Below are 27,998 nucleotides of genomic sequence, written 5' to 3' on the forward strand. Positions count from 1 at the left end.
TTCTGAGTGTGTTTTGAAAGAGCCAGCCAAAGCTTGTTAGGCCCTGTGTTTTTGAAGGGGCTGGGTTGAAAAGTCAGTTTGGTTATTGGATCCAAGATGAAAGACAGAGGTCAGGAACGCTGCAGCCACTCCCAAGCACAGCATGGTGGCATTGCTGTGTGGAATTGTATGCATGTGAGTGTTAGTTTGTCTGGGCATGTATATTTGTTTGCAGAATGAGTGTCTTGATTTGTATTTTTACAGTGTCTCTTCTCCTTGGACCTCTGTGCTGTCCAGTTGCTTCAGCAAAGTGTTTGTTGTGAGTCAGAATGTTTGTCTTCCTGCTCCATGGAGTTTCACAGTAATATCTCTAGCATTTCTAGCCGTTCATGGTTTCTTCCTTTCTTCTTCCTGTTTTAATCAACCTGCAGGGTGCACTGTTGCTGAAGGATCCACCAGGGGTTTTACCCTGCCTGGACAGTGTCCCACAATTAAAAGTCCTGCTGCGTTAGTTATATCTTTTCTTTCCGGCCTGAATTAGGCTGATGAAACTCGCAAACAGGAGAATTGATTGTAGAGACAAAAAGACGGATAAAGAATTTGTAATGTGTTCTTTTATTCTATTATTACAACCCATGCAATGACACAAACCACAATACAACACACATCTGTCACTGTGATATAAAAAGGATTTAACAAATCTAAAATGTAAAAAAGACAGGGGTTTTAGTGGAAACTTACATTAATATGGAAACTGCTACTATTATTTTCCCACCAAACAAAATTGGATGACCTCTGAACAATGCTTTTGCCTCTCAGGAGAAAAAGGAAATAGGGAGCTGTTTGAGTTGTTTAGGCACTCACGTAGGAATTGCAACTGTATAACATTGTCTTTTTGATATACTTGGGTGTTTGCGTAATATAGGCCAGTTCCAGTGCCAGACATCCACTGTATAAGGATGTGATAGCTCATCGGGGTAAAACTTGTCACTATGCTGAAAAAAATGTAGATATGAAGTTGTAATAAAATCCAGTTACTCAAGGTCACCGTAGCAAAGCGTTTAAAAATACATCTGAAGCCCCCCCCCCCCCCAGGTTTATGCATATGGAGCAGCCCAGACATTAACATTGTAACAGCAGTGGTGGGTGCACTGTGGGACATTTTCCGGGATGCATAGCACTACCTTAATAATCAGAGGAAGAGCTATTTTTCAGTGGTATTGTTGAGACCGAGACCTTTGAGACACCACAGGAGGCGAGAACTGTGACTGTGCTGTGGTAAAGTAAAGAAGTGGTGGCGTAGGTGGAAGTGGCTTGGACAATAAGCGTCAGCCCACCCTTCCCATAGTAAACTTGATTTCCTTTAAAAGCCATGAATGAATTTTGCTTGGGTCTTTAAAGGTCATTGACAAATCCAGAATAAAAGTCAAGCTGTAAGCATAACCTATTAAACAACCTCAGTTTTGTTTTGTTATGCTGTTATTTCCTCTGCTTATTATATGTAGGTCACTGAAGTGAGATTTGCCCGTTTAAATAGGAAATCTGGTACTTGGTTGAAAACGGCTGACATAACAGTGCTGTAATTTGTCAAATGACAAACAAGCCTCATAAATTCTGTTTCATTGGTATTGGTTGTCCCAAAAATATATATTTTGTTATCATCATAAGATAATAGCTCCAAGGCACTAGGAATGATGCTATGATTATCCACTCATATATTGGCTCGACTGGCAGGATGTGGATTGGAAGGATGCCTCTGAACAGAGAACCTTTGTTTTTATTAATCCCCCAGGGATTTTCTAAGGTCAGCTAAATTTGGCTTGATTCCATAAAGTCACATGTGTCTCTTTGGGTTTGTGTGTTTGAGGACCAACAACTGTACCACGGTTTTGGAAAAGCGGAAATGGATCTGTTGGTCAAATATTGCAACACCCACTGTCTGCTATGGTTCTCCCTGGCACAGTAGGACGATCAGACACATTTGCAGATGTGCCAATGCCAAGAAAAGCTCCTTTACGCCCTCAGCCTCACCCCTCTCTTGATGCAGAGGGTGAGGCAGGAGCAGTTGTCAGTCATTCTGGTAGCTCCGTGTCGCCGCACGGCTCCATGGTAGGCAGAAGTGACTCACATGGTTGGCATGTTACATTGAACTCACGGCCCCCCTTCAGACACACTGAACAGCTATTCATGTGCTTTGGAGATGGTGTGGCTGGTAAAGCCCTATCCAAGAAATGCCTGATGGGTTGGATTTGTGAGTGCATCTACCAAACCTATAGGCAGGAAGAGACCCTCCGCACACACTCTACATGCAGCGTGGCAGTGAGGTGGGCTTTGTACGTAGGGTGTCAAGAACACATGTACGGGGGCGTCATGTTCGATGTCTGGTCCGTTCACAGGTTCTATCTCTTGAACATGTCGGGCTCCTTTTCATGCTCTGTGCTCGCTGGAACGACACAGGGCTAGGGAAAAGGGTGGGAATGTGTCAGTTGTGTTGCAGCTGACCCCCTGTCTGGCCTTGATAAACCTACATGTCCCCGTGCTCCTTGATGTCCCAGGTAATGTGGTGTACATGGTGTCTACTGCTTTTCTTTTTGACCCTTTCAGGGTTAGGCCATGACTCTACCCAGTTCAGTTGCGTACTACCTGGGTTTGCTGGGGCCGCCTACTTCTCTGCTGTGCGACCAAGGTTATAAAGAATAGGGCTGTACAAAAATATTGATATAGCTTACTATCGCAATTTTTTCTTTTTTTACATTTAGATTAAAAAAAAGATTTAAACTGATTAACATCAGTTTAAATCTGTCAACATCCACCTTGCACACATCCTGATTGGCAGCCTATGCCGATGCAATTATTTTTCACTTTGGTTTAAAAAAGTTTCCTCTTAATCCTACGTCATGTTAATGGTTATTAGCTCACTAAAATGCCAGCTTGCATTAAGAATAATCTTTCAAAGGCTCTAATCAATGCTAAGCTTTTCGGTGTGTTATTGAAAGATCAATAGTTGCGTGTTAGTTTGAGAGAAGGTGCTGGGCAAGGTTGACAATGTAGAACATAAAGTGGGCTTGAAGGTAGGGCCGAATGATTGAATGTAGGTTCGACGTACAACAACAACATGGTCAATTTGATACAAACAGTGGATCAATGGTTTCCAACAGAGATGAGCACATTGATCAGTAAAAATAGTGAGAGCTGCCCTCTGTTTCCAGCGTGCCTTTGTGCTCCGTATCTATTTTTAGAAAGCCTATGGCAACAGATCAAGGCACGGCATCAGGGATCTATTCAAAGTTAGAAAGTAATCTCATCTCAAGGTCAACGCACAATAAGTTGTTGCTTTGAAATTGTGTTTTTTACTTTTTGAAACTCTGTTATGATTCAACCTGTTTCTCACATCTCAGATAGAGGGTTCGCAGCAGATGAATGAACACCTTTTCCTGAAAGTTTTTCTTTTTACCTTTAAGGATAGATGGTGATTCATCTCTCTTTTTGAAGAACACCATCTTAATCTTTTTCATATCCGGCCTCTCGACCAAGAGAAACACATAAAGCTGCATGGGCTCCATTCATCAGTGGCATTAGCTCCATTTCAAAACTTTGCTGGCAATGTTTCAAGATTAAGTACCAAACATGACTGCCTTTAAATGCTTTTCATGTTATTTGATCTAACCTGTTAAGTGCATTCTATATCACCCTGAATGTCCAACAGGAAATACCGCAGGACGCCAGACAGAGTAACCCAATAAAAACATGAGCGCCTAAATCATTAGTGGGGAAACACACTCACATAGCACATCCAGATGTACAGGCTAATTGGATTTTACCATCAAATCAACAGTTGTAATGCCTTTGTGCTTTTATGAGACTGACCGCAAGGTGAAGGGAAAATGGGCTGTTTGAAGTCTCAAAACTTTACCTATGGCTTTTAGCAGGTAAAATGTCTGTGCCTGGGTGCTAATAGAGCATGCTGTACTCCACATGCAGAGACTGGGGCAGCATTATGCCATGGCCTCACTCCCTGAATTGATCTAGAAACTCTTTCACAGTTGGAAATGGTGACTCATCCAAGGCTGATGTAAGTAAGATGGCGGGCATTGAGGTAATTGGTGTGGAGAGGTAATTTCCCTCCTGTACCAGCGCTGCCCCTAGAGCTCTGGGGTGGCCCCTAGAGAGAAGAAACTCAGGGACATTGAGCTGCATTGTTACGTCAGAAGTTGCTGTTAGTATGCAGCCCCTCTCTTGGGAGGAACATCCCCACTGACTGGAGAACGGAGCACCTGACAATGATCACATCCGCCACAATCCTCGCAGGGTGACATGATGAAACTCTGCATCCACACAGGTAGGAAGACAAGCAATAGGTAAGATGTCTGTGAGGTGGATAGGACTAATTAGATTAAAACAGATTCTTGTGAACATATCAAATAATTAAGATTATGTAAGATCACTAGGAGAGGCACTCTAGGATGAGTTTATTTCACAATTGACAACCTCCCTCTAAGATACATGGGGACTTTAAAGTTCAGAGAACACAGAAAAAAATACATAGGTGACTCATTCCCTCCCACACATGGATCACCCGTTATTATGGGGATCAAAATAATTTTCTAGCGGGATCAAATTAGTTATAAGGAACTGTGTTTGTCCACCCCTCCTATTTCTTGCAACACTTAAGTTCCCTTCCTTCTCAAGTTTGCCTTCCTGCTGGGTTTCATCATGCACAGTGTGTCACAAGGCAGCAGTGCCATGGTGATTAAGCCACAGAGCTTGGGAGTTGATTTGTAACTGGTACAGTAATTGTGGTAATGTGAGTAGGCTTATTTAGTAGGAAAAAAAGTGTACCCAGATTATGGCTGCGGTTTCTCCAAATGAAATGGAAAGAGCTGAGGTACCATGACGGGAATAATCTCTTTGTTTTATTTCTAGTAAGAATAGAATATTTAAATTGGCTAAGTCTAAGTAAATAACATGTCGTGTGTGTTGTGTGTGTGGACGGGTTTGTGTTTACTGATATCTATAATGGCCTTTCATTTAAGTTTGAAAAAGTGCTAGGGTCACTTCACTGCTCTGGCCCACTTGTTCCCTCATCTTTAATATTCTCCCACTCCATGTCAGTGCTCTGATGACAAAACATACACACATGCAGGTACACAGACGCTTGAGCACACACACAGTTTGTGTTTGATATGAGAGAGGTGACAGACAGTCAAGCCAATGCCCCCGAGAGCAGAGCGGAGTGGCTCTCCAGCAGGGACACTGACGTTCACACTTAAATGCTTTAATAGGACTAAAGTAGACAAAGGCCGCCAGTGACGCAGTCGGAGCTATAATGGGCTTGCCACATTGCAGGTTTACTGAACCCTGCCTATTGGATGGAGCTATTTCCAATCCCACAATCCCTCATCAGCCTACAGGAAGCTAGTTATAAATAAAAAGTGTAGGTTAATCGCTGCTAACCAATCCCAGTGAAATGTCTCTGTTTTTTTGTTTTTTTTAGGAGCAGTAGGTCAGGTTGACCAAGGTTATTTTTTCCGGAACTCATTATTCATTTGTACACAAGTGCAGACAAAGGATTTTTATTTCTTGTACAAGAGAAAATAAAGGACAAATCTATAAATATTGTGCATAACATTCTGCGAACAACCACTTTACAAACAAATAAGAAACATATAGATTATTTAAAACTAATCCATGAATGATTAGAATATAACGGCAAAAATGGTTTGCAGCATAAAGTATTTTTATTGTGTAATAGTGAAAAATCCCCATCACAGGAAGATTGCAAAATGAGGTCCAGGAAAAAAATCACATTGTCATTTCATATAAATAGGGATTCCATTATAGTGATCATTGTCATTCATGTGACGGCCTTACTTCCTCTTTTGATCAATTATGCTCATTTTCAGATCAGCAGGGTCAGAGCTTGCCTGCTCTGATAGATACTGTGACAGATGGAGCTCTGGGTCTTTAGCCATCATTACCTTGGACTTGAATGCTTGTTGTCTCTCACACTATCTTACCCAATTTGACTGCCAAAACTAATTTGTAAAGATTAGGAGTTTGCCAAATCTGTTCAACTGAATTGTGTCACTAAGGGGAGATTGGAGTAATCATTTTATGATAGATGTTTCATGACTCCCTCCCTCTATATTTACAAAAATCAGCTATAGCATAGAGTAAACAAATATGAAAAATATTTTGTATAGATAAAAAAATGTTTTGAGATTACAGAGAAGTAGTTAGGGATCAAAGCAAATGTAAGATTTATCTTGCTTCTCTTTATGAATAATCAAGCAGCACATCATCCTCCATTAGCTTCAGAGTTGTTTTATGTCTGGGGCGAGCCTGCAAGCTGTGCATTTCCTTCTTGGCTTCGTAGTTGTGCTGTGATAAAAGGATTGAGGGGTTAAATGTTTGTCCAGCTGAAACAACACAGTAAAACTCCTTCTCCATGTCTCTCTAGCCAAGTCGTCAGAGCTCAGGACCTAAAAATAGCTGTGCTGGCTCCACGCCCCTGGCTGGGGGACAGGTCAAATTATGAAGGAAGATGAAAAATTTAAAGGCACAGGCTGCTTGGCCACAAACCCAGCCCTGCATCAGTGGTCAGATAGAACATTTGACTTGACTTTTATTGGCTGGAGTCAGATTATATTCCCTACAGTTCTTGGCCACTTTGGGAATGTAATATTAATTAAAAAAGTCCTACTATATAGCTACTTTGTGCTCAAAATTCAACATTCAAGTTCTCTACTGTAGTGTTTTGTTTGTACATTTGAAAATCCCTGCTTTATACAGTATCAAGTGTGTTTCAAGGAAATGGGATGTGTAATCATAAGGAAGTGTTCTTGACACAGTTTGAGAGGTTTATGTAATTGCGATCATGCTGTCATGGCATCTTACAGTTGGCTTCCTTGGCTAGTTGTAAGCATGCTTCCTGAGCAGCAGTACTGCCCTGGATACACACTGAACCCCACACACAGGCATACACTCACCTTGCTAATACAGAGCGCTTACACTCCGAGTCTTAAATGAACGCAGTGTTCATTTGGTGTCCGGCTTGACTTAACACATCTTGTAGCGTTTTTGTCACACATGCAGATTTTGACCTAAATGCTATTGCCATTTGTATTTTTTTTCCCAAAAAAATATCAGTTCACTATTTTTGTGTTTTTGTGAATCATATAAACGACAAACCCCGCGGAAACCTTTGACATATCATATACTGCACAGAGGTGAGCGTTACATGTGCCTCTTTTTAGCACATCAAGGCAGAAATGGATCATTCCACCCATGTACCTGAGAGAACAAAATGCAGACATAAATAGAGTGAGTGAGAGAGACTGGTTCAACAAATCAAAAGAGAGAGAGAGAGAGAGAGAGAGAGAGAAGAATGAAGCCTCCATCTGCAGAGAGGGAGTCAGGAGACATGCCTTCTGGCAGGAGCAGAAGAAGACAGCTGTGTTTGGTGTGGTATTTTTAAACGCATCAATGCTGCTCCAATCCCCGCGCCTCGCCTGACCTATTTTTAGCCAGGGCTGGCCATTGTTCTATTTCTGTCACCTGTGGGCCACGCAGTTGTTGATTCACATGCAAATGAAGCTTGCTCCCTCCCTTGCTTGCATTACTGCCTCAGCGAGGTGCTCGGCGCTCAGTTCACAGCTTTCCTAGCAACTCAGCTTTACATTTTTCTCAGTCTCTGCTCAGACACTTTGTTGAGGAGGGAAGAAAAAAGCCATAGACTGCAAAGGAATAGGGAGAGACGGCAGATAAGAAGAAAAAGAAGCTGGACTTAGCCATCTTCTTCTAAAACTGTGTTAGTGCTTGGACCAGATTGAAGCAGGCACGGTAGAGTGGCAGCCCCTGCAGAGAGAGGGTGCAGTTTGTGTTATTGCTCTACGGGGAGAGTGGTTTATCAGAGGAGGAGGCAGAGGAAGGGAGAGAGTTGCTTGTTGTCGTGGTCTCTCCCCTGAGTGGCTAAGGGGTGGCTCTTGGTGACAGGAAACGCTAGGCTTGCAATGAGACCTTAGCGCTGAGTGGAGTATGCTGCAGACGATTTACGAGGGCGAGTCAAGTTTCTCCACAACAGAAAGGCGCGTTGGACACCAGCAGCTCCCCAACCAGAGCAAGATGCACAACGTGAACAACTCAGGTGATCACACAGCCCGGCGTTTCTTCTCCTTTTGAGGAATCTCAGTTTTTTTATCCCTCTTTTCCCTCCCTCTTTGCATTCCACCCCCTGCTTTTCCTCTATCTCTGAATCTCTTCTTAGTTCTCCTCTATTTTACATCGCCTGTGCCTCTCTCGCACTCATTCACTCTGTCTCTCTCTCCCTCTCTCACGTACTCCCAACTCTTTGCGCTCAACCAGTCTCTCATTCTGTGTGAAAAAGAGAAGTCAAAGCTTCTCAGCACAGCAGCGTGGTAGGATCAGGCGCTTCTTCCTGAATCAAGGTATTTGCTCTTGTGATAGTGAATGCTGCTCTGTGAATTGTCTCTCTCAGTTGGATTGTTAACTTAATCTGTGTTAAAAGATGCCTTGTGAAGAGTTAACAATTGCCGTTTTTCTTAACATATTTAACATGCATAGAGTGTTGTTTTTCTTACTAAATTGAGGAACTGTGTAAACACTATTTGCCTCTATTTGCCTGAAATGAGTCACTGTGAACATGAAAGGGATGTTGTGTTTTGCGAGCTTACATGTCAGCGTGCACTTTTCAGGGAACAGGAAAAACTGTGACAGAAATACTGAAAGCACAACTGAAAGGTTTCTCTCAGGATATTTACCACAGACATTGACTGTTCTATTTCTGACCTGAGAATTGAATTGAAGAGGACATGGCTGACATCAGTATGAGTAACATCTATTCACTCGGGATGAGTCACACCTTTTCAGCATGTAGCTATTGATAAAATGTGAAAATTGTCTCTGGAAAATACGTCACAGTTGAGGCATTGTGCTTTGTGAAAACGTTATCATGTGGGTTACTGATAACCATCTGTAATGAGAAACGATTAAGTCATGTGAGTGCTTAATTGACTGAAAAGTGTATTGTGACCTTTGAGTTGTCACTGCAGTATCTACAATTAGACAACAGCAAAAGGGGACAAGATTATGTTGAGTAATTCAAACTAATTGTTAAATGTGCATTTAGATATTTTGGATTGACTATTAAACTGTAAAAAAAAAGTCAAAACTCTGACATAAAAAAACAAACAAACAAAACAACACAACCCTCAGCCTGACTTCAGGCAAGCAAAGCAGATGACTGAAAACATCCAGAGGCAGTGGGCTAAAAACGTGAGGAGATTTAAAAATAAGACGGGGGGATGACAGGGAGATGACACATTCCATGTCTGATCTCTGTCAATAGAGCATGCTATTTGACTATCAGGCTACAGGAGCAGCAGAAGAGGCTTTCTTCTTCTGCTTTAGCGGCCTGTGAACCAAACAACAGATAGACCGAGCGCCTGAATTCGGGCTCCTTGCTTATTCTGTGGGTCAGCTATTCTTAGGTGAGTTATTTTCAGCTTATGGCATTAGCCCGCTAAGATTAGGCGTCTGTGCGTTATCGTTCCATCTCGGCATGCTCCTGATATAACAGCGGTTTGGAACAGATATTTATAGAGAATTCTGTCATTTGCCTGTTTAATTTGTTCTTTCCATTTTTTATAGTAAATCACTAGACAGTGACTAACATTATCTGTCTAAAAATTGCAACTCCAGAATTGCCTTTGCATGAGTTTACTGGATGCCATGTGAGTGTTGTTGGTCAAGCAGACACATTGTCTTTAAAACAGACCCCGGGATGGGTTTATTATGTGCTGTGTATTTATGTTTTAGAATATTAATAAGATTATTATTTGAGAAGTGATCCTTGTGTCAACTGAATAGCTTCTTTGTGAATTGTTTTCTAAAGCAAACTTCTTGACATTTTATACGATACCTCTTTGTTGTTACATTTCAAGTGGAACATGTAACTAAAGGGCATAATCCCACATTTGTTTTGATTATTGTCAGTAACATCAATGTTCTGACAAAAACGGCTTTCCAATGGGCTCTCCAACAAGGGAAAACGAATTACTTTCCCCCAAGTGCAAAATATGGTCAATTTTACGCAAGCTCCCTTCAATAGGGACCTCTCAGATAATAACACGGCTGCTCTTTTCAAGTCCCCTTGTCTCTATCCTGTATCCATTCAGGTGGCCTCACCATATGTTTTACAAGTGATCACCACTAAAGAGGCCGTGCAAAAATAACAAAAATGAATATAAGATTTTGTTTCAGTATTGCTTAAGAGTTGCTCATATAAAAATGAGTAACTTAATATTTTTAAACCGTTGGTTAAAGTAAGGTGAAGAGCGTGTTGAACAGAAATCCCAACTAAAAATACATTATATTTTTGCATGTTTTTTTTCTGTTTTTCCTCATACACATTATTTAGAAGAGCACGGTTTCTGGCTTGTGTTTTATCAGTGATGATAAGGGATCATTATCTCTGGCTGGAGTGACTGCTCTTGCTCAAAGCATTAAGGCTATTGACTCTTTGTGATTGATTTATGATGAATCTGATGCCAATGTTGTCCACAGAGGAGAGGACAATGATAAAGTCTTGTCAGAGGGACTTTTTTTTATTTATTTATTTTGCTTGGATAGAGATTTTATATACACCGTTTGGTGTGTTGTTTTGTGAGATGGATTGGCATGATGGCAGGACAGGACACAACTGGACCCCTGGCTCCCCTCAGCGAACGGCCCGTGGTGGTTCAGCTCAGCCCTCTTTCTTTAGCAGATAGCCTGCAAGCCGCAGCTCTGGCTCAGCTGCAAGGACGAGCCTGAGTTTTAAAAATAAAGACCTGTTTTCTTGCTTTAGACATGCCAGCTGCTCAAAATAACAAGGCACTTAATGAGAGATCCAGCGCCACATTGCAGTCCCAAGCATCAGCTTATTTTTGCCCTCAAACATCTTCTGTATCTCTGCTTCTATTTATACTGTCAGACAGGGGATTTAGATCAGCAACAATCTCAAGTGCACACTGAATGCATGCAACATACAACATGTACAAAGTGTAAACACAAAGTGGGCCATATCTTTTTTTAAATTATAAATATACACAATATAACGTGATCCATGTTCAGTATCACATTGGGTTAAGACGCTCTCTACACTTTTCCTTTTAACATAGTAATATGTTCTACTGGGAAACAAATGGAAACTTAATTTGTTCAAGCCAAAAAGCAGTTATGAGGAAAATCTGTGAAAATCAGGTTACTTAACCATAATCATATTTGACACAATTTTTTTCATCAATTAAATATTCAGATTTTTCTGGTTAAACTTCAGGTTTCACAGTAAGTATTCAACATGTTCATTATTATTACTGAAAACACCTCTAATGAATATTTTTGATTGGAAACATAACTTAAGTTTTATTAAAACACCGCAGGGCTTCTTTAATAACCTGTGAAACAGTTCATCGACACGAAAAAAATGTGTTTGGTGTGCTAAAGCAATGTTACAATGTTAATAACTCCTTTCTCAAATTTCTTATCATTTTATATGCAAGGGGGAAATTATTTTTTTTGAAATGCCCAGGTACTCTTTAAAACTAAAAGTCCAACATGAGCCTGCACAATGGCTAATCATAATAATATTTTCAACTATGTATCTGTGTATTTCATACTCCTCACATGTAGTAGTAATGTCACTGCCGATGTGTGTCTATTCTCTCTCCGGGGTGGGAAGCCTGTTAATGTGGCCTGAGGCAAAAAAAGACAGCCATCCAACATCTCAAATTAAGGCTGTGATTGTCACTCTAACCACCACCAAGGCTAATGAGAGGCAGATCGGTTATAGAAATAAACACTTTGGGGACACTGGCGGTGCGACGCTGCAGTGGGAGTTTGGTCACAGGCTATGAGTCACCCTATCCCCTCTTGGCAGGCCCTCCACAGGGAGGAATTTGGGCATGGGGCAGGGTGCTTGTTGCTCCCTTGTGCTAAAAACAAATTTGGGACCTGTCATTCATAAATCTCTTGTTTACCAGTGCCTAGAGACACGTCTGTGCACTTCCCACCAATCAGGAAGCACCCCACTTTCACCTAAAAGAAGTATTCATAACAAGGGTCATGATGGTAAATGGGGCTATAGGACCACTGAACATGAGGCAGGCTCTTGTTTGCGAGTGATCGTTTCAAAAAGTCACCCGAAAGTTATATAAATGCAACACTGCGCTTTTATTTTTGCCCCCGTTAAATTGAGCAGGCGGCCTCGCAACTGTGACAGTCTTTCGCACATTGTCTATATTAAGATCCTGCTCAGAAAAGCATTTATAATTAGCCATAGTTACTGGTGGTTCCGTATTCTCCTCTGCCTCAGGAGTATTTTTGTAATATAGAAACAGCAAATTAGAGTTTCAGGTAGTTTCAGAGTGCATTTGACTGAAACATGCAACTATATTTTTGTGGCAGTTGATACACATGTCTAATGTATTCTTTGGTTGAGTTAAGTACATAGCCAGAGGCATATTTTGACCTTTTCTATGTTTCAATCAGCCCAGAGAATAATGTCAATCATGAGGAACCTAAGTTGTAAATTATTCATTCGGTAGTTTCCTTGAAAATGCCTGACTACCTTTAGGACCTTATTATGTTTCTTCAACATTGTCATTCCATTCAGCATCATCTTTTGCCAACACAGTGGACAGACAGTGGACATGAGTGGAAAAGGCCCATTAGGTTGTCTTGGTTTCCTCAAAGGCCATTTCATACAGTCTTGGCTATCAAAGGAGGCTTAAGCTTTCACACCCCTCCTCCTCCTCCTCATCTTCCTCCTCCTCCTCCTCCTCCTCCTCCTCCTCCTCCCCCCTTCCCCTCCTGTTAAACCACTCTCTGAGATTTTTCTGATGGAGGCTCAGCTTGATGTGCAGATCAAAGTGGAGATCCTTAATGCCAGTCACAGTGAGGGTACAGAATGAAATATGAGATTAATTAGATATCTTAGTGGTGAATTCTCCAAAGGCAGCAGGTGTTTTTTGTTGCTATATTTAGGTCCATTAGGCAAAAGTAGCACTAGGGCTGTCTGACTCTCTGAGCCCTTCAATGGTTCACAGGTTCTCCTCATGCCCCTGGAACAGCGCCCGCTACAGAAGAGTCCTTTGTTAAGTACTTACAAGCTAAGATTAATATTCCCTGTCAGGAGAGACGGGTCTGTTCTACAGGTGCCTGTTCTCTGCGCCTGCCGAGCCGTTGCCCTCCTCTGTCATTTCATGGGTGCTGTTTTTAGAACACAGGAAAAAGAAATTACAGTACGGGAGTCCCCTTTAGCTGTCTTCACTCTTTGAACATGTTTTAAGACAAGTTATCACTTAGCCACTGAATCTCTGCAGTGTGTGTTTGTGTGTGTGTGTGTGTGTGTGTGTGTGTTTGAGGTTTTTGTAATGCTTTCTCTCTGTCTCTCTCGTCTAGGGGACTCCTTTCTTATATAAGAGCTGAAAAGCTGATATAATAGTCAACATGTCACATTGCCACTGTAGGCAAGAGATGACATGCAGTGAGACTCGATATCCGCAGGATGGGGAGACATAATTACGTCGCCAGCGTTGCCATGGCAGCGGCAAGTTAGGGTGGTGGATACTAGGGTGTGGGGGTTGTCACAGACCAGGATTGCGCCACTTGCTTTTATGTTTCTATTTATAATCATCACCGCCGCATACACATGGAATGGTGGCAATGAAAAACAGGCTACATGACAAAACAAATGGGCGCCAGTGAGCTTCACGGCATCAGTGAACAGGAGGGCACTTCTGCTTAATTGATGGCTACTGTAGACTGACGCTGCTTCTTTTGGCAGGTTTAAACTCCTTTTTATTGGCATTTCATTATAGTTTATGAGGATAAATGCATGACAGGACTGCAGCAAGGTTGTTTATGTGAACATATAAATTGTAACGTGCTAGTTTTCTCTCGTGCTTCCAAAGAACAGGTGGTGTAGTAACATTGCTTGTATTTGTTCCCCTCAATGGTGACCCTTGAGAAGATTACAGCAATGAATGCACTCAATAAATCTCCCTCCAGCCACTGGAATTTTAAGTAGGTTTGAATATTTCTCTGGTCTCAAAATGGAAGAGACATTATACAGTCTGGACAATGCGTACCCTTCCTTGAATGTCACTTCATGATCAGCATAACTCAAATGTCATTTTGACATTTTTATTTAATTACTGATCAAATACAGGCCTAAATAAAACATTTTTTATATCTGAAACAGTTCACAGATGTAATTGTGTTAAAAGAAAAAGTGTTCTTACTGTAGCAAAGATTATTCAACTAAATACAGTTGAGAGGTTGAGAACAAGCATAAAAAGAGATAAAGGCAAATGTTGTACAATCACTAATCATCCTCTTTGGAATAGAGAGATGAAGTAGCCCTGTCTGCTATGTTCTTAACTGGCAATCGATTTTCTCTGTGGAATAACCTATATATAGAGCTTGGAGACCAAAGGGATGCCCTCTCACTTTGTATCCGGCAATTACTTATAAAGGAGGTAGTTGTCAAAGACTAAGGCAGTGCTTACAGATGCATGCATTGCAGCGTCTGCACTCATGAACAGAGATGGAAAGATCACAGGAACATGAATTCACAAGCGTATGCGGGTTCCAGGCTCATACTACTTTGCATTAAATCATTTATGTTAACAAGGGAAAGCTGCATGGTGTTCTGGTTGAAGGACTCCCTTGACTTGTTTATCAAACAGTGGGAAGATAAGATTAATTGAAATGCTTTAAATGACCACTTCAACATCTCGTGCCAAATGTCTATTGAGTCTGCTATACAGCTGCTCCAAGTAGACGATGCTGACGGATGTGATCCCATGTTTGTTTATAGAAACTATTATAATTGCAGGTTTGTGAGAATCATGAGAGAGAAAGCTGTGCTCTTCCTTTTTCCCCGCTCATTCTTTTTTTCTTTTTTAAAACTGGAAGTCTCTTATTCAGAATCTTAATTTCCCTCCTGAACCTTACTCTGAACCAAATGTTTTGTACTGCAGCAGTATACAAATTTACTCTAAACAGCCACCTCTGTTGGCATAATTTGAATTGATACAGATAAAGGTGCAATAAAGGGACTGACCAATCTCTTTCTCTCTTTTATTCTCTCTGCTCTACCCTCTCTGGGCCACAGTGGACATTAAGCCAGACGTGCCATTGGCTGTGGAGTCTTTATCACCGTTGGACCTGCGTACAGATCTGAGGATGCTAGGGTCAGGCTCTGACCCGGGACTGTGGGAGAGGCAGCTGCAGCAGGAGCTGCTCCTAATTCAGAAGCAGCAGCAGATCCAGAAGCAGCTACTAATCAGCGAGTTCCAGAAGCAGCATGAGAAGTTGACCCGTCAGCACCAGGCTCAGCTCCAAGAGCACCTCAAGGTCAGCATTGCACAGAACAGTTGTATGGAGGACAGCACAGCAGTGTACCCAGTGGCTCAGCACATCAGCACAGTGTACAAAACAGTAGAACACAACACAGCATGGCATACTGCAGATCAGTGAAAAACATTATGGCTCAGGACAACATCACAGAGTGCAGAAAAGAAGAAACAAGTCAGCACAGCAAGGCAGGGTGCTGAGAAAAACATTACAGAACAGTGTGAGTTTTGTTCTTACAGACAAGTACAGAATAGTACATCACAGGAAAATAGTAAGTACAGAAGCTCACATAAGCCACTGTAGTTATAAAAACGTATTTGTCAGTGTGCTCTCTTCATACTGAGTTTAGGCGTGCATTTTTTCCTCAGCTCCAGCACGAACTCCAGGCCATGAAACAGCAGCAGGAACTTGCAGAGAAGGAGCGTCGTTTTGAGCAGCAGCAGCAGCAGCAGCAGCAGCAGCAGAGCCAGCAGGAGAAGGAGCAGGAGAGGAATCGGAGAGAGCAGCATGTTTCCAGCCTGATCCTCAGGGGCAAGGAGCGCTCCAGAGAGGGTAAGAGCTTGAAACCGCCATCATCACCATCTCCTTAACCATCAGGGGTGGAATTAGGTATTTTGAGGGCCCTGAGGCAACAGTTATCATGGGGCCCCAAATCGTTACCCTCGCCTTTTCCAATATTCTTTTAATGCATTACCATAGAGTGGGGTCTAAGCAAAATATACATAACACAGCTGGATGTGAATGCTTTACTGTAGCTGAATGTTCCACTCATATATTCACATTGTTTCATATATGTTCAATAATTATCATTATCACAAGTTAATAGCCTTCAAGTCATGTGGCAGTTGCAGTTTAGAGGATCAATAGAGCCTTTGTAGGCATATTAGTCATAATTGCGCCATAACATTCTATGTTATTGAAATAAAAGGGGTGTTTATAACTCCCTTAGCCTGATGTTAGATTGTTCATTTTGATTTTGTGATAGCAATAGCTACTCATCCTGGGGTCCACATCAATATATTTACTACACTTTAATGAAACGCCCTCATAATATTTGACAAAACTACCTACAAGTTGCTGAATTCAAAATAACACAATTAAAGTGTTAGAGGATCAGACCTCCAAGATAAAACAAACAAAAATGTTGTATTTAGTCAAGTAGATATGTTAGATTGTATTTGCCAAGGTTTCTAAATATCCAGTGGTGAGGCCATTTATGTTAATATCCGACAGTATAATAATGATGATGGTGATGACATGGTATTTAACAAGTACATGCAACTGATGACATACGGTTAGCCAGTTACATTTAAGCTTAGAGTTTAGGAGAAAATGTCTTTCAATAGCACGATGAAAATAGATTCGGATATAGTATTTCATTTCTGTTTTTACCTTATAGCTAATAATAGAGATATTTATGACTTTGTCAGGTCAGGTAATTCGAAACTGTGACCTGCAACTGTGTAACCGTCCAATAGGAAAGAACATCTCTCTGCAGTATCACTTTAGCAGTTGAAACTAATATAGTGCTCTTAGACCACTAGGGGGAGATCTTCATACATATATTTTGTGGCTGCCGGGGAGCTTTTGTAAACTCAATCTGTAGAAATAAAATAGGAAAAAAATGAATTAAGGTACATAAAGGTTTGAACTCCAGTAAGTTATTTGTGTTACAGGAATTAACTTACTGTTGGAATCTGTTACACTATGATTAAAGTGTGATTCCTTAGAGGCAGTAATATAACATGAGTCATAGCCCTAGGGTAACCCCAATCCTGTTGGTTCCGTCTTTTGGCCTCACAGGGGCTGTGGCAAGTACCGAGGTGAAGCAGAAACTCCAAGAGTTTCTGTTGAGCAAATCAGCAAAGGACCCTTCCATCAATGGAGTCAATCATTCTTTCATCCACCACCAAAAACTCTGGTACACGTAAGTATTTTCTGTTGTTTTAGCCTGAAAGAGTGTGATACAAATACAGATAATATATTCAAATCACATAGAAATATAATCTACATCATAATTTTGATGTTTTTTTTACGTGATTAGGTCCTCTCACCACACATCCCTGGACCAAAGCTCTCCACCTCTGGGCGGCACATCCCCCACCTGCCAGTATACTCTGCCATCACCCATAGAGAGCAAGGACGACTTCCCCTTGAGAAAGACAGGTTTGTTAATATGCATACTCACACACACACACACACACACACACACACACACACACACACACACACACACACACACACACACACACACACACACACACACACACACACACACACACACACACACACACACACACACACACTGCAAAGACATAAAAATGCAAATATACATGTATACAAGCATACATAAAGCTTCATACATAAAGGCAGCTTTAAGATGTTGCCTTGTATTAGTCATTTTCCATTTACCACGCTGCGTTATAAATACAGTGTGTCTCTTTGACCCTTGTCAATCAAGAGGTCGGTGTACCCATGGAGTATTTCCTGAGGTTGCTGATGACCTGCTAATAACATCAGTTAGGCTCATTAGGACCCCAGCCCTTCCTCCTCATACCTTCAGGGCTCTACACCAAATCTTATACAAGAGGTGACGCATGCCAGAAAAGTAACTTAAACCTTCCCTATTCCTATTTGGATTACTCTCAAACACACACGTAACGACACAGTTTAATTGTATGTTTTCACTTCACAAGTTAAAATTTGAATTAGTGTTATTTGTTCTGAAATTACCTTGCCATTATTTTAAAGGAACTACATTTGTCCCTATGTTACAATAATAAACCAAATTCCAAGGCCTCTTTGAGCGTTTTAGTGGGTAATGGGAGAATTAAAGCGGATTAATTTCTCCTGAGTTATTGGCTTTAAGCGCTATTTTGAAAAGACACAGGTTCCCACCAAAAAGCAGCTCAGGTTTGTTGGTTTAAAGTTTGAGCAATCCTTTGGGGATGCTTATATAAATAAGAATAATTCCTGCCTCTTGGTTTGCACGAGCTCGCTAAGCTAAATACTTCATAAATCTGCAATGAGGTCACCAAATTACATTATGTTCTTTTCCTTTCTCTGTCTCTTTTAATTACATTGGAAAACAATTATACTTGTTGAGTTATTTAACTGCAGCCTTGTCATGTTGCATGTATACACAATTTAGAGATCAGGCAAAGGAATTACATCTTGTAAAATAAAGTCAGTGCATGGCAAGACTAAATATCAGAAAGGTAAATGAAAGCTTTGAGAGCTTTTACTTAGTGTACTAGTGTAACTATTGCAATCACACCATCTTCAGAACAGAGAAATGCCTTTTGTAAATATATATTTACTTTTCTCGGACATGTCTTTAGACCCATAAGGAAAGGAGTTGCTTGATGAGTTTTGTAAAATAACAGAGGAACCGTACATGTTAGCATTGTTTGCCTTTAACTGTGAATACAAAGACGTAGGTTTAAACAAATAACTGGACGGATTACATTTCAGTTTCAACATTTTCATCCTCTAATTCATGGTAAAATCATCTCTCCATTTCTGTGCCTGCCTCTGTTGCACTGATAAAAACTATTTCTTGCTCTTCGGATTCCTGAATCTATATGTGGTCATTTCCTGCTTAGGCCTTCCTCCCCCACTTCCTGTCTGTCTTTATTAAGATCCTCTGAGGGCTTGGCACCCGAGGGGGACACACAAAGGTAGTGTTGTTCCCTGAGCCACGAGCTGTCACTGATAGCTGATTGGCAGGTGTTAGAGAGTTAAGACGGGCACAGGCAGGATGAACCTCAACAGGACTGTTTGTTTAAACAAAGATAGCTCTCTCAAAACAAAGTGGAGATGACTCGAATGCTCCACGTTGGACTCCCCACTGCACCACTGATTTGGCCGGAGGGCTGAGCACCATCTTTTTTTGGTTGAGGTTTACAATGAGTTTTATGATGTACATGTAATATATATTGCATATCACGTGGTAGCTTGGTGTACAATACGTATCTTTTAAAGTTGAATTGAAAAATAGCTTGAATCTATTTTAAGCAAACTAGTTGTTACGTTCAGGTATAGACATTATAATAACTATTTCGTCTATGGATCTGTAAGTCCTATAAATATCCCATTAAAGGAACAATCTGTGCTATGATATTTATGATTAGTTGTCCCATTAATATTTATGTCATCCTTACAACGAAGTTTAGCTGTAATGCCCTTGGCTTTACTTCACCCATTCAAAAAGCAGTTAAAAGAATTTCACATAATTAACTTGTTTACTCGCTATATATCCTCTTTGTTTCCTGGGGCCAAGAATAGAGTGGCCGGAGGGCATGCGATAGTCTGTGGCAAGAATAGTTGCAGCTTAGCAGTAAGAAGTACAAAACCCTCCGTGGTCTTGACCCGGTTACCAAATGTGTGCATTGAGCAGGTGCAGGAAAGAGTTTGAAAAAAGAATTCCATATATATCAAAGTAAAGTGTGTGTGTGGAAAATTATAAGAATATTATCTGATCTTGTAAAGAAAATAGAAACATAAATGAAAGAATTTAACTTGCTGATTTTAAGACACAGATTATATCAAATCTGAAGGACTAACTTAGCTTTGCGTTAAAGCGTTTATGTTGTTAAAGGAACAGCAAACACTGACCATTAATTCATCAATTTCAGGACCACTTTAAACCAGAATGTCAGAAAAATGCATAGCGGGCTCTTTATGTACAGAACGCACACCTCAGCTTTCCACACAGCCATCTGTCCAGGTCCAGGCTCTAATGGACACGGACACCTACAGTGACGGCAGAGTTAAGATTTCTGATTAAGCGGAGATAGCATAACACATTCACTTGCACAGCCATTACCCCTGCGGCACCACTTTCAGATGTAATAAGGTGATTGATTTATGGCTCTAGTATATTGGCGCCATTACTGTATGTTTTCGTTTACTGACAAGCTGGAGCAGAAGTGACCCAGGTGTTCAGTGTATGTGCTCTGCAGCAACTATCATTGGCTCCTGTTGCGCTGTGCATCAGGGCATTTTTTTCCATGGAGACCAGTGAGAAAGTGTTTGTTCCCGAGGTGCTGTCTGGCGTTCCCGTAGCGACCAATTGGGATGCGTAGCTTGGTGGCAGCAGTGTGTAAAAATAGAAAGCAATCAAGGCAGCAGGGCGTGAAGCAGCTTCATACGACTCCCAGCAGCATTTTCTCTCCATTTATCTCTCCTGCCTCTTTTCTTCCTCCCTCGCTCTCTTTCATTCTACCTCACACCCACAGGATTAGAGGTCTGTGCCACGTATTAGGGAAGAGGTTTTGCTGCTTTTGACAAAAGCCAGAAATAGCAGCATGTAGCCCACTCTCCCCGCTGTGCCCCCATCACCGCTCCCTCTCCTCCTCCCTGCAGTGCTCCCACGTCATAGCCCCTCTTCCCTATGGATAGCTGTATGTTGTACACATCGCAATAGACCTATTTAATTATGGATTTGAGATAAATAATTGAAACAGGTTGGCTATTGTGTAACAGGTTTACATAACTTTAATACAGCTTTGTGCTCTGGCTTTCAGTCAAAAGAGCAGCTTTTGGTCTGCTTGTTTATTTGAGTGTGTGACGCTGGCTATGTGATTTCGTGTCCACAGGGTTGATGGGAAGTCCAGATGAGACGTGTTGACCTAGTGAGTCACTGTCACTGGGACTAGACATGAGCACGACTCAACAGTCAGGCACAAAAGCATTCACTTGCATTTACATAATAGGTGCTTACATTGTTAAAGATTATTTCCTTGTCTGGATTCAACCTCATTGCAGCTCAATGCATTGTTTGCATTATATAATATGTCATGATTTTTGAAACACTGTTCAGTTTTTTTCCTTGTGAAGTAACTATACATTTTGCAAGACGGTCATCTGTCTGTTATATTATATATTATATAACTCTAGCCTAATCTATAGTTATTATACATATTGTACATCTTCTCAGTTGTGGAATCATATCACCAAATTAAAGGGAAAATAAAGACAATTTTAATTAGTTTCTGGTTATGCCCCTGTTAAGTAGTTACATTTTTGTGTTAATCCCACAATTTGAATAATTCTTTATTGTGCTATTCTCCCCGCTTTATTCAACCTTTTAAATGTAATGTCATCAAACTAGGCTTTGTTTTGGTACTTCAGAGATGTCAATCATCTGTTGTGTGTAGTGTGTGTGTGGAGTGGGGCGTTCCTGGAAAAGAGCATATTTGCTCATTAAATAAACCGTGGTTAGATTGAGGTTTAAAAAACAATTTAATAATTTAAAGTGAAATAAAATGCAAATTTTTGTTTCACTTTAAACCCAGCATTAATACTAGTTGAGAAATTTGAAAGCAATATGTCTATTGTGAAGAATATTGCATCAGCATTTCTATTAACAGTGATGGACTGAATTTGTAGGCCTGGATCAGTATAGGCCTGTGTGTGTGTGTGTGTGTGTGTGTGTGTGTGTGTGTGTGTGTGTGTGTGTGTGTGTGTGTGTGTGTGTGTGTGTGTGTGTGTGTGTGTGTGTGTGAGACCTTGGAGTGTGTTCGTTCGGACTGTGTATTTGGGTATCTCTGTTTTGCATTAGGAGGAGGGGGTGTGGGGTGAGCTTGAAACATCTGCCATGTTTTTGTGTTATTTTAACTGTTGCTACTGTATCAGACTGTGGTCACCAGGGCGGCAGGTAGCGGACTATTTCACTTAGAGCCTGTGTGTTGCTCAACATAATTTAGTCCAGATGAGGTGGAAATGGGCCCAATCCTGACTCGTTTAATCTATTTTAAACATGCTCTGAATTTCACTTAAACTGAAATTGTTACATGTCGAAGCATGTCAACATTTCTCCTTTTTTAACTGATTTATAGTCTCCTTATTTCTCTTTTAGTATTCTCATATTTTACGATGTCACTGTTTTCTTTGAGAATGTTAATTTCACTCAGGCTGTATAAAAGCACACTGTTTGACTCTATAAAAATAGTCCAAGCACACTCTCATGATTGCGTCATTTGTCTCCATGTGATGGGGCTCCTTTTTTGTATCCAAATAATGTGAATTGAAACTTACATAAAAAATGTCTGCTCCCTCTATTTTAGCCTCCGAGCCCAACCTGAAGGTACGATCCAGACTGAAGCAGAAGGTAGCAGAGAGGAGGAGCAGCCCGATGCTCAAGAGAAGAGATGGAAACATCATGACTCCATACAAGAAGAGAGCTCTGGAGCTAATGGGTATGTTATATTGTTGAGTTTTCTTTTTCCCTGTTACAACATGTGCGGAAAATTTGTTATCTGCTGTCTAAAGTGTTCTCTGAAAACAATACAAGCCTGTTCTAGAGTGTTATTGTTACATCGCAGCATAATGATCAGCCATTTTGCAATTCAGTAGCATATTATGGTGATAGGATTTTTGATGTAACAAAGACCATTGTAATCAGGCAGCCATGACCGTACACATTAAACTGTTGTGAGGCTGCAGCTGTTGTGCCAAGCCTCTGTGTATGTGTGTTGTGTGTAGAGTGTGAGCATGCATACTGTGTCTAACTCCTTGATGTTTCGTAGACTCTACGCCCACTAACAGTGCCCCTGGCTCCGGCCCCAGCTCTCCCATAGGGGCCTCCAGTGCCTTGGGGGCTGAAAATGGACCCTCCTCTCTGCCTACTACCACAAAAACTGAGGTATGTTGACTAATCATCAGCACTGCTATTGATTTGCCAAAATATGAAGCAGAAGTCTTACTGTTGATGTTATTCTGCATGCAAATCCTTTGGATATAAAAACTATACTTTTTCTGTCAGGGTACCAAACGCCTGTCTGCCCTCCTGCTTGCAGCTATAAAAACAGCCAGTTGTCCTCTGTCTGTTACACTCCATTGGAAATGACTCCCCACACTGACATTAAAGAGGCACAGTTTGACCCACATGTCTGATTACCCCAAGTTTGCTTGCGTAAAGATGACACATTATGTAGTGCAAAAAAACAACAGAAGAAATGAATGCTGCACATTTTATTTTTCTATCCAACATTTTTCTTCCAGATGTGCTGTACAATCAGTTTTATGTTTTGCCAAAAAAAACAACATCTTTAGTTTGGCTGTAAGGTTGCTGTTGGCTTGTCATTGTAGTCCTGTCATTGGCTTGGCGGCATGCCTCTTTTGAGTTGTTCGTAGGAGTTTCCCAATAGATTCATGGCTGAGTTACTGACCAGAGCTCCCCTTGAACCCAGCTCACAAAGCAGACCATTATAGAGGGTGGCAGATATGACACATCTCTGAACAATCTTAACAGAGCAGCTGTGTTTTCCTTAACCGTCGCTGTTTACTCTCCCAGGGATGTCCAGCGACACAGAGAAGGGGGAGACGCCCTGACATCGGGCTGAAGGTTGGGGCTTGGGGAAACAGACAAACTGTGCTTAATTGATATCCCAGGCACTAGTAGCCAAAGACACCCACATGCTAACAACACAAACACACATGATTGCTATTGTATCGGCCCAAGCTGAGGCTCTCATGAAAGTCATTGGTGGACAGTGGGGCTGCCTGTGGACCTCATGCCTGTTGCAAAAGCAAGGCATGTTTGTGCACCGTTACATTGGGTATCCTTTTTCAGAGGGAACGGGTCCCCTGGGTCAAATATGGGCCGGATATCCACATACAGGTCACTGAGTACTGGTAGGGGTTGGAAGGATAAACATGGCTGTTCCAAAACCACATGCTGGTGCGCTGCTCTGCTGGGTACAGGAAGTATGCCCCAGTGCTGATGTTCTCTGAGAGAGTAGCCTGAGGGTGGAGACCAGGGAGTAGGAACAGGCAGCAGGCCGATTGGGGGCTGAAAAAACTGAGGGTGGAGCGGTTTGCAGTGTTTTATAATAGCATATCAACCTCACTGGTGCCATTCTGTGAAGCTCCAGGAAACTTTTGCTGCCTGCCACTCCTTTATATCTTCTATTACAAAAACTCATACCTTTTCTTCTGGAGCACAGAAGGCTGTTGTTCGTCATAGTGCATTAACACTTATACCACTGCTCATGTTGCCTTTTGAAATGGTCCATAGTGGGATTTCTAAATCTGTCGCCTTCTCCTAAATCTCTCTGTCTTTCCTCTGTCTTGTGTTTTTCATGTAGAGATGGCCTTCACAACCGAGATTATTCCGACCTGAGGGCTCTGTGTCGATGCTGAGCTTATACACTTCTCCCTCTTTACCCAACATCTCTTTGGGGCTTTCAACTGCATCCTCACCCATAAGTGTGAGTACAAATTTTTTATTTGATATTCTTAGATAACTTTGTTTGCTTTACATTAAATAAAATATTGCGTTTTTTCTTTTTTCAAAGGTTTAGTTTTTCTTTTGTTGTAAAACATGGCATCAGGGGCTGTCAGAGTTCCCTGTGAGACCACAGGTCACTGACCTGTGGCCCCAAATGATTTTATCGCTCTTAGATAAATATTGTTCCGCAGTGTCTTGTGTCAGGCCTGCTCTTATCTTCCCCTATTACCTCATTTATCACAGCTTTTAAAAAGACCAAGTCCATTCAAGTGCAACTCCTGATAACACAGCACATGATATATCATCTTTTAGCTCTGTGGTACATTCCACAGAGGCCTGTTCATCACCTCTTACCATTGATGTTCTCTGATTTCATCATTGCCTGATTTGCAGCCACAAGACTTATTTTCATTCACAGAAAAATGTTGATAGTATTGAATTTGGCTTGTTAAAATGAAATGTTACACTTCCTACAAATGATTATCAGTAAAGAGCCTAATGCACAGCATATGTAGTGTGAATTAAAGAATAACGATTACTGTATCATCCCAATTTCTTCTCTCAGGCCGCCATGGGGTTGGGGGACAGATCGACAGAAATTAAGCATGGGCTGCCTGGGCACCTGCTGGGCCCTGTGCCCCTTCAGACAGGCCTCGAGTCTAAAGTGAGCCCGAGTCACCAGGCCCTCCTACAACACCTCCTGCAGAAGGAGCAGATGAGGCAGCAGAAGATGCTCTCCTCTGGTAAGACTGCACTATTTTATGTCACACATTACATTACCTGACACTACAGTACATATTGTTATGCTATAAATTAAAGTTATGTACAATATGACTTTAAAAGAAACATATTAACAGTTTTGGTTGTTTTTTTCAAGGCCAGGGCACCATGTCCTCCCACCCTCAGTCTCCTCTGGCCATGAAGGATCGCCCCTCCAGCAGTCGGCCTAAACTACCAAAACACCGGCCCTTGAACAGGACCCAGTCAGCGCCGCTGCCTCAGAACACACTGGCCCAACTTGTCATCCAGCAGCAACACCAGCACTTCCTGGAGAAACAGAAACAGTACCAGCAGCAGATCCACATAAACAAGGTATTGTGCTGTTCATCAATATTCAAATCACAGGGGAGGATTCTGACTTTCAGAATTGCTTTTCGCAGCATTCTCTTTTCCTTTCTAGGCCTCAGGAGGTCTCATTTTACTGCAGGGGGTCTGATTTAATCATTTTAACTCACAAATGCTGATCTATTTATAGCATTTGTAAAAGCATCTGTGGAAGCTCAGGGTTAGAGACCCGGGCTGTTGTCTGTTCTTCCCTGGAATCCTGTTATTTCTGCGAAGCAAAGAACTTCTGACTGACTTCAAATGGGGAAGAAATGCTTCCCATGCACTAATTCTGTTATCATAGCTTAAGGCATCGGTGCTGTTCACATGCTAACTCTGTGAAATTCAATTCAGCTAAGTTCAAATGAACGAAAAACTGCCCAGAATACATTTTGTTCCTCTGTGGCAATATTTGTGTTTCTGTTAGCTGGCCAAGGTGACCTCGCTATATACAGAGTGTAATTATTCTGGTGAGGGACGTGTGTGAGGTGGCAGACACTGTGAAAGGCAGCATTGTGTGAGCTCACATACTGATGTGTCCCAACGCTGGGCCATGGGAACCATAGAGCAACTCTTACCTAGAAATCATAAAAAGCACAAAGCACCACAAGCACTTATTGAGATGTACAGTACAGATGTATAGCTTTAGTTTGAGTTCCTCTATAAAACCAAAAAAATAAGTAACATGTGTCAGCGTCCAGCAACTGAAATTAGTTTTAATATCAGCTGTAATTATTGAAAAGTACCCCGTGAAGTTGATTTGATTTGAAAAGAGCTTTGGAATAATTGCAACATCTTGTCTGGCAACACATAAGCGTGTCCTGCTCTGATCACTCAGGCCAATGAGATCGCAAGTAAAGCCTCTTTAAGTGGAGGTTATAAATGGCCACTAATCAGGGATGAGCCCTCAGTGTTTATTGAGAGGGATCTCTGAAACATTGCCCTAATTAATTTCCTAGCAGAGGCTCCACTACGGTTGTTTATAAACGTCCTTCAGTGCCTGCAACAGTAGGGGGCACTAATGGGAAGCTAAAAGAGCTTAGGGATTTTAGGAAGTGGTATGGACAGTGTTTACTCATGCCAAGCTAATAAGGGTAATTCTTATAGCTGACAGGATATTTATATAGGACCTACATTCTGTAGACAGTATTGTTGTCGGTTACCAGCGAGGGTAGGCGCTCCTGCTCTTGGAGCCCTCTTGTGGCAGACTAATCAAATTATAGCACCATTAAATTAGTTCTGATTTAGCAATACTGCGAGCGACTAAAACATCCTTCTGCATAGAGTTCCTCTGATATGTTGGATTTCAACTGACATGCCTCTCTACCTGGTAACAAATCATTATTTTGCTCTATCTCACCCTTTAAAGTTGATTTTTAACCTGCTTTGATGTCCCCAACAAAGACAGCTGCAACTGTAAATACAAATGAACTGTTTGTGATTGATTTATAGGTTTTTAATATAAGTAAGATAAAACATACTAGCCACAATTTACATGAGAAAACACAGTTTAACATAGGCAAGATATTCTAAACTGTTTCCCTCACAGTTTGTTTCGTTTGTTTTTTCAACATGAAGAAAGTTTGAATTATAAACTGCTATGAATAGGCAGATAATCACTGTTTTGCTGCTAATTTTGGCTGTACTTCCATGCCTAATGTTGTTCATGTGGTAGAACTCTCATTGGATATTTTTTTTGCTTTGCTCTGATGAATGCATGATTTGTTAAAAATCATTGGCTGCAGGATATCGTCCATTAATGTGGACCCAATGTGTTTTGCAGCTGCTGTCCAAGTCCATTGAGCAGTTACGTCAGCCCAGTGCACACCTGCAGGAATCGGAGGAAGAGCAGGAGGATCAGCACAGGGAGCTGACGGAGAGCATGCAGGAGGACCGGCTGCCCCCTGGAGGAGTCATCCGGAAGCACACACTGAGCAGCAGCAGTGGCTCCAGTGGCGAGCTCCCCGAAGCTCACTACGGGGTCATCAGGGTCAAGGAGGAGCCGGTTGATAGTGAAGACGAGGCCCTGACCAATCAGGGCTTAGAGCCGGAGCAGAGCACCTATCTCCACCAGGTCAAAGGACGACTGGTGATAAGAGCCATGATCTGAGAAGGGAAGAGGATGAGATCACACACTTGCAACATTCGCAAATAAACAAGTCTCTACAAACATGTGCATCTACATCCCTTCAGTTTACACACACACACACACACACACACACACACACACACACACACACACACACACACACACACACAC

At 41.5% G+C, this 27,998-nt stretch overlaps 1 protein-coding gene across 1 annotated transcript; it reads left to right on the forward strand.

Annotated features, from left to right (window-relative positions):
- The first annotated feature begins 7,834 nt into the window (after positions 1 to 7,834).
- Positions 7,835 to 27,998, forward strand: hdac9b (histone deacetylase 9b). The gene is made up of 11 exons (XM_054621528.1): positions 7,835 to 8,125; positions 15,158 to 15,399; positions 15,768 to 15,951; positions 17,203 to 17,326; positions 17,444 to 17,565; positions 22,470 to 22,601; positions 22,932 to 23,047; positions 24,492 to 24,614; positions 25,200 to 25,377; positions 25,512 to 25,726; positions 27,522 to 27,998. Exons 1-11 carry the CDS (start codon positions 8,017 to 8,019, stop codon positions 27,846 to 27,848), a joined length of 1,872 nt encoding a protein of 623 aa, XP_054477503.1. The 5' UTR covers positions 7,835 to 8,016; the 3' UTR covers positions 27,849 to 27,998.

The sequence above is a fragment of the Anoplopoma fimbria genome, chromosome 20 (assembly GCF_027596085.1).
Source record: "Anoplopoma fimbria isolate UVic2021 breed Golden Eagle Sablefish chromosome 20, Afim_UVic_2022, whole genome shotgun sequence".
Taxonomy (NCBI): domain Eukaryota; kingdom Metazoa; phylum Chordata; class Actinopteri; order Perciformes; family Anoplopomatidae; genus Anoplopoma; species Anoplopoma fimbria.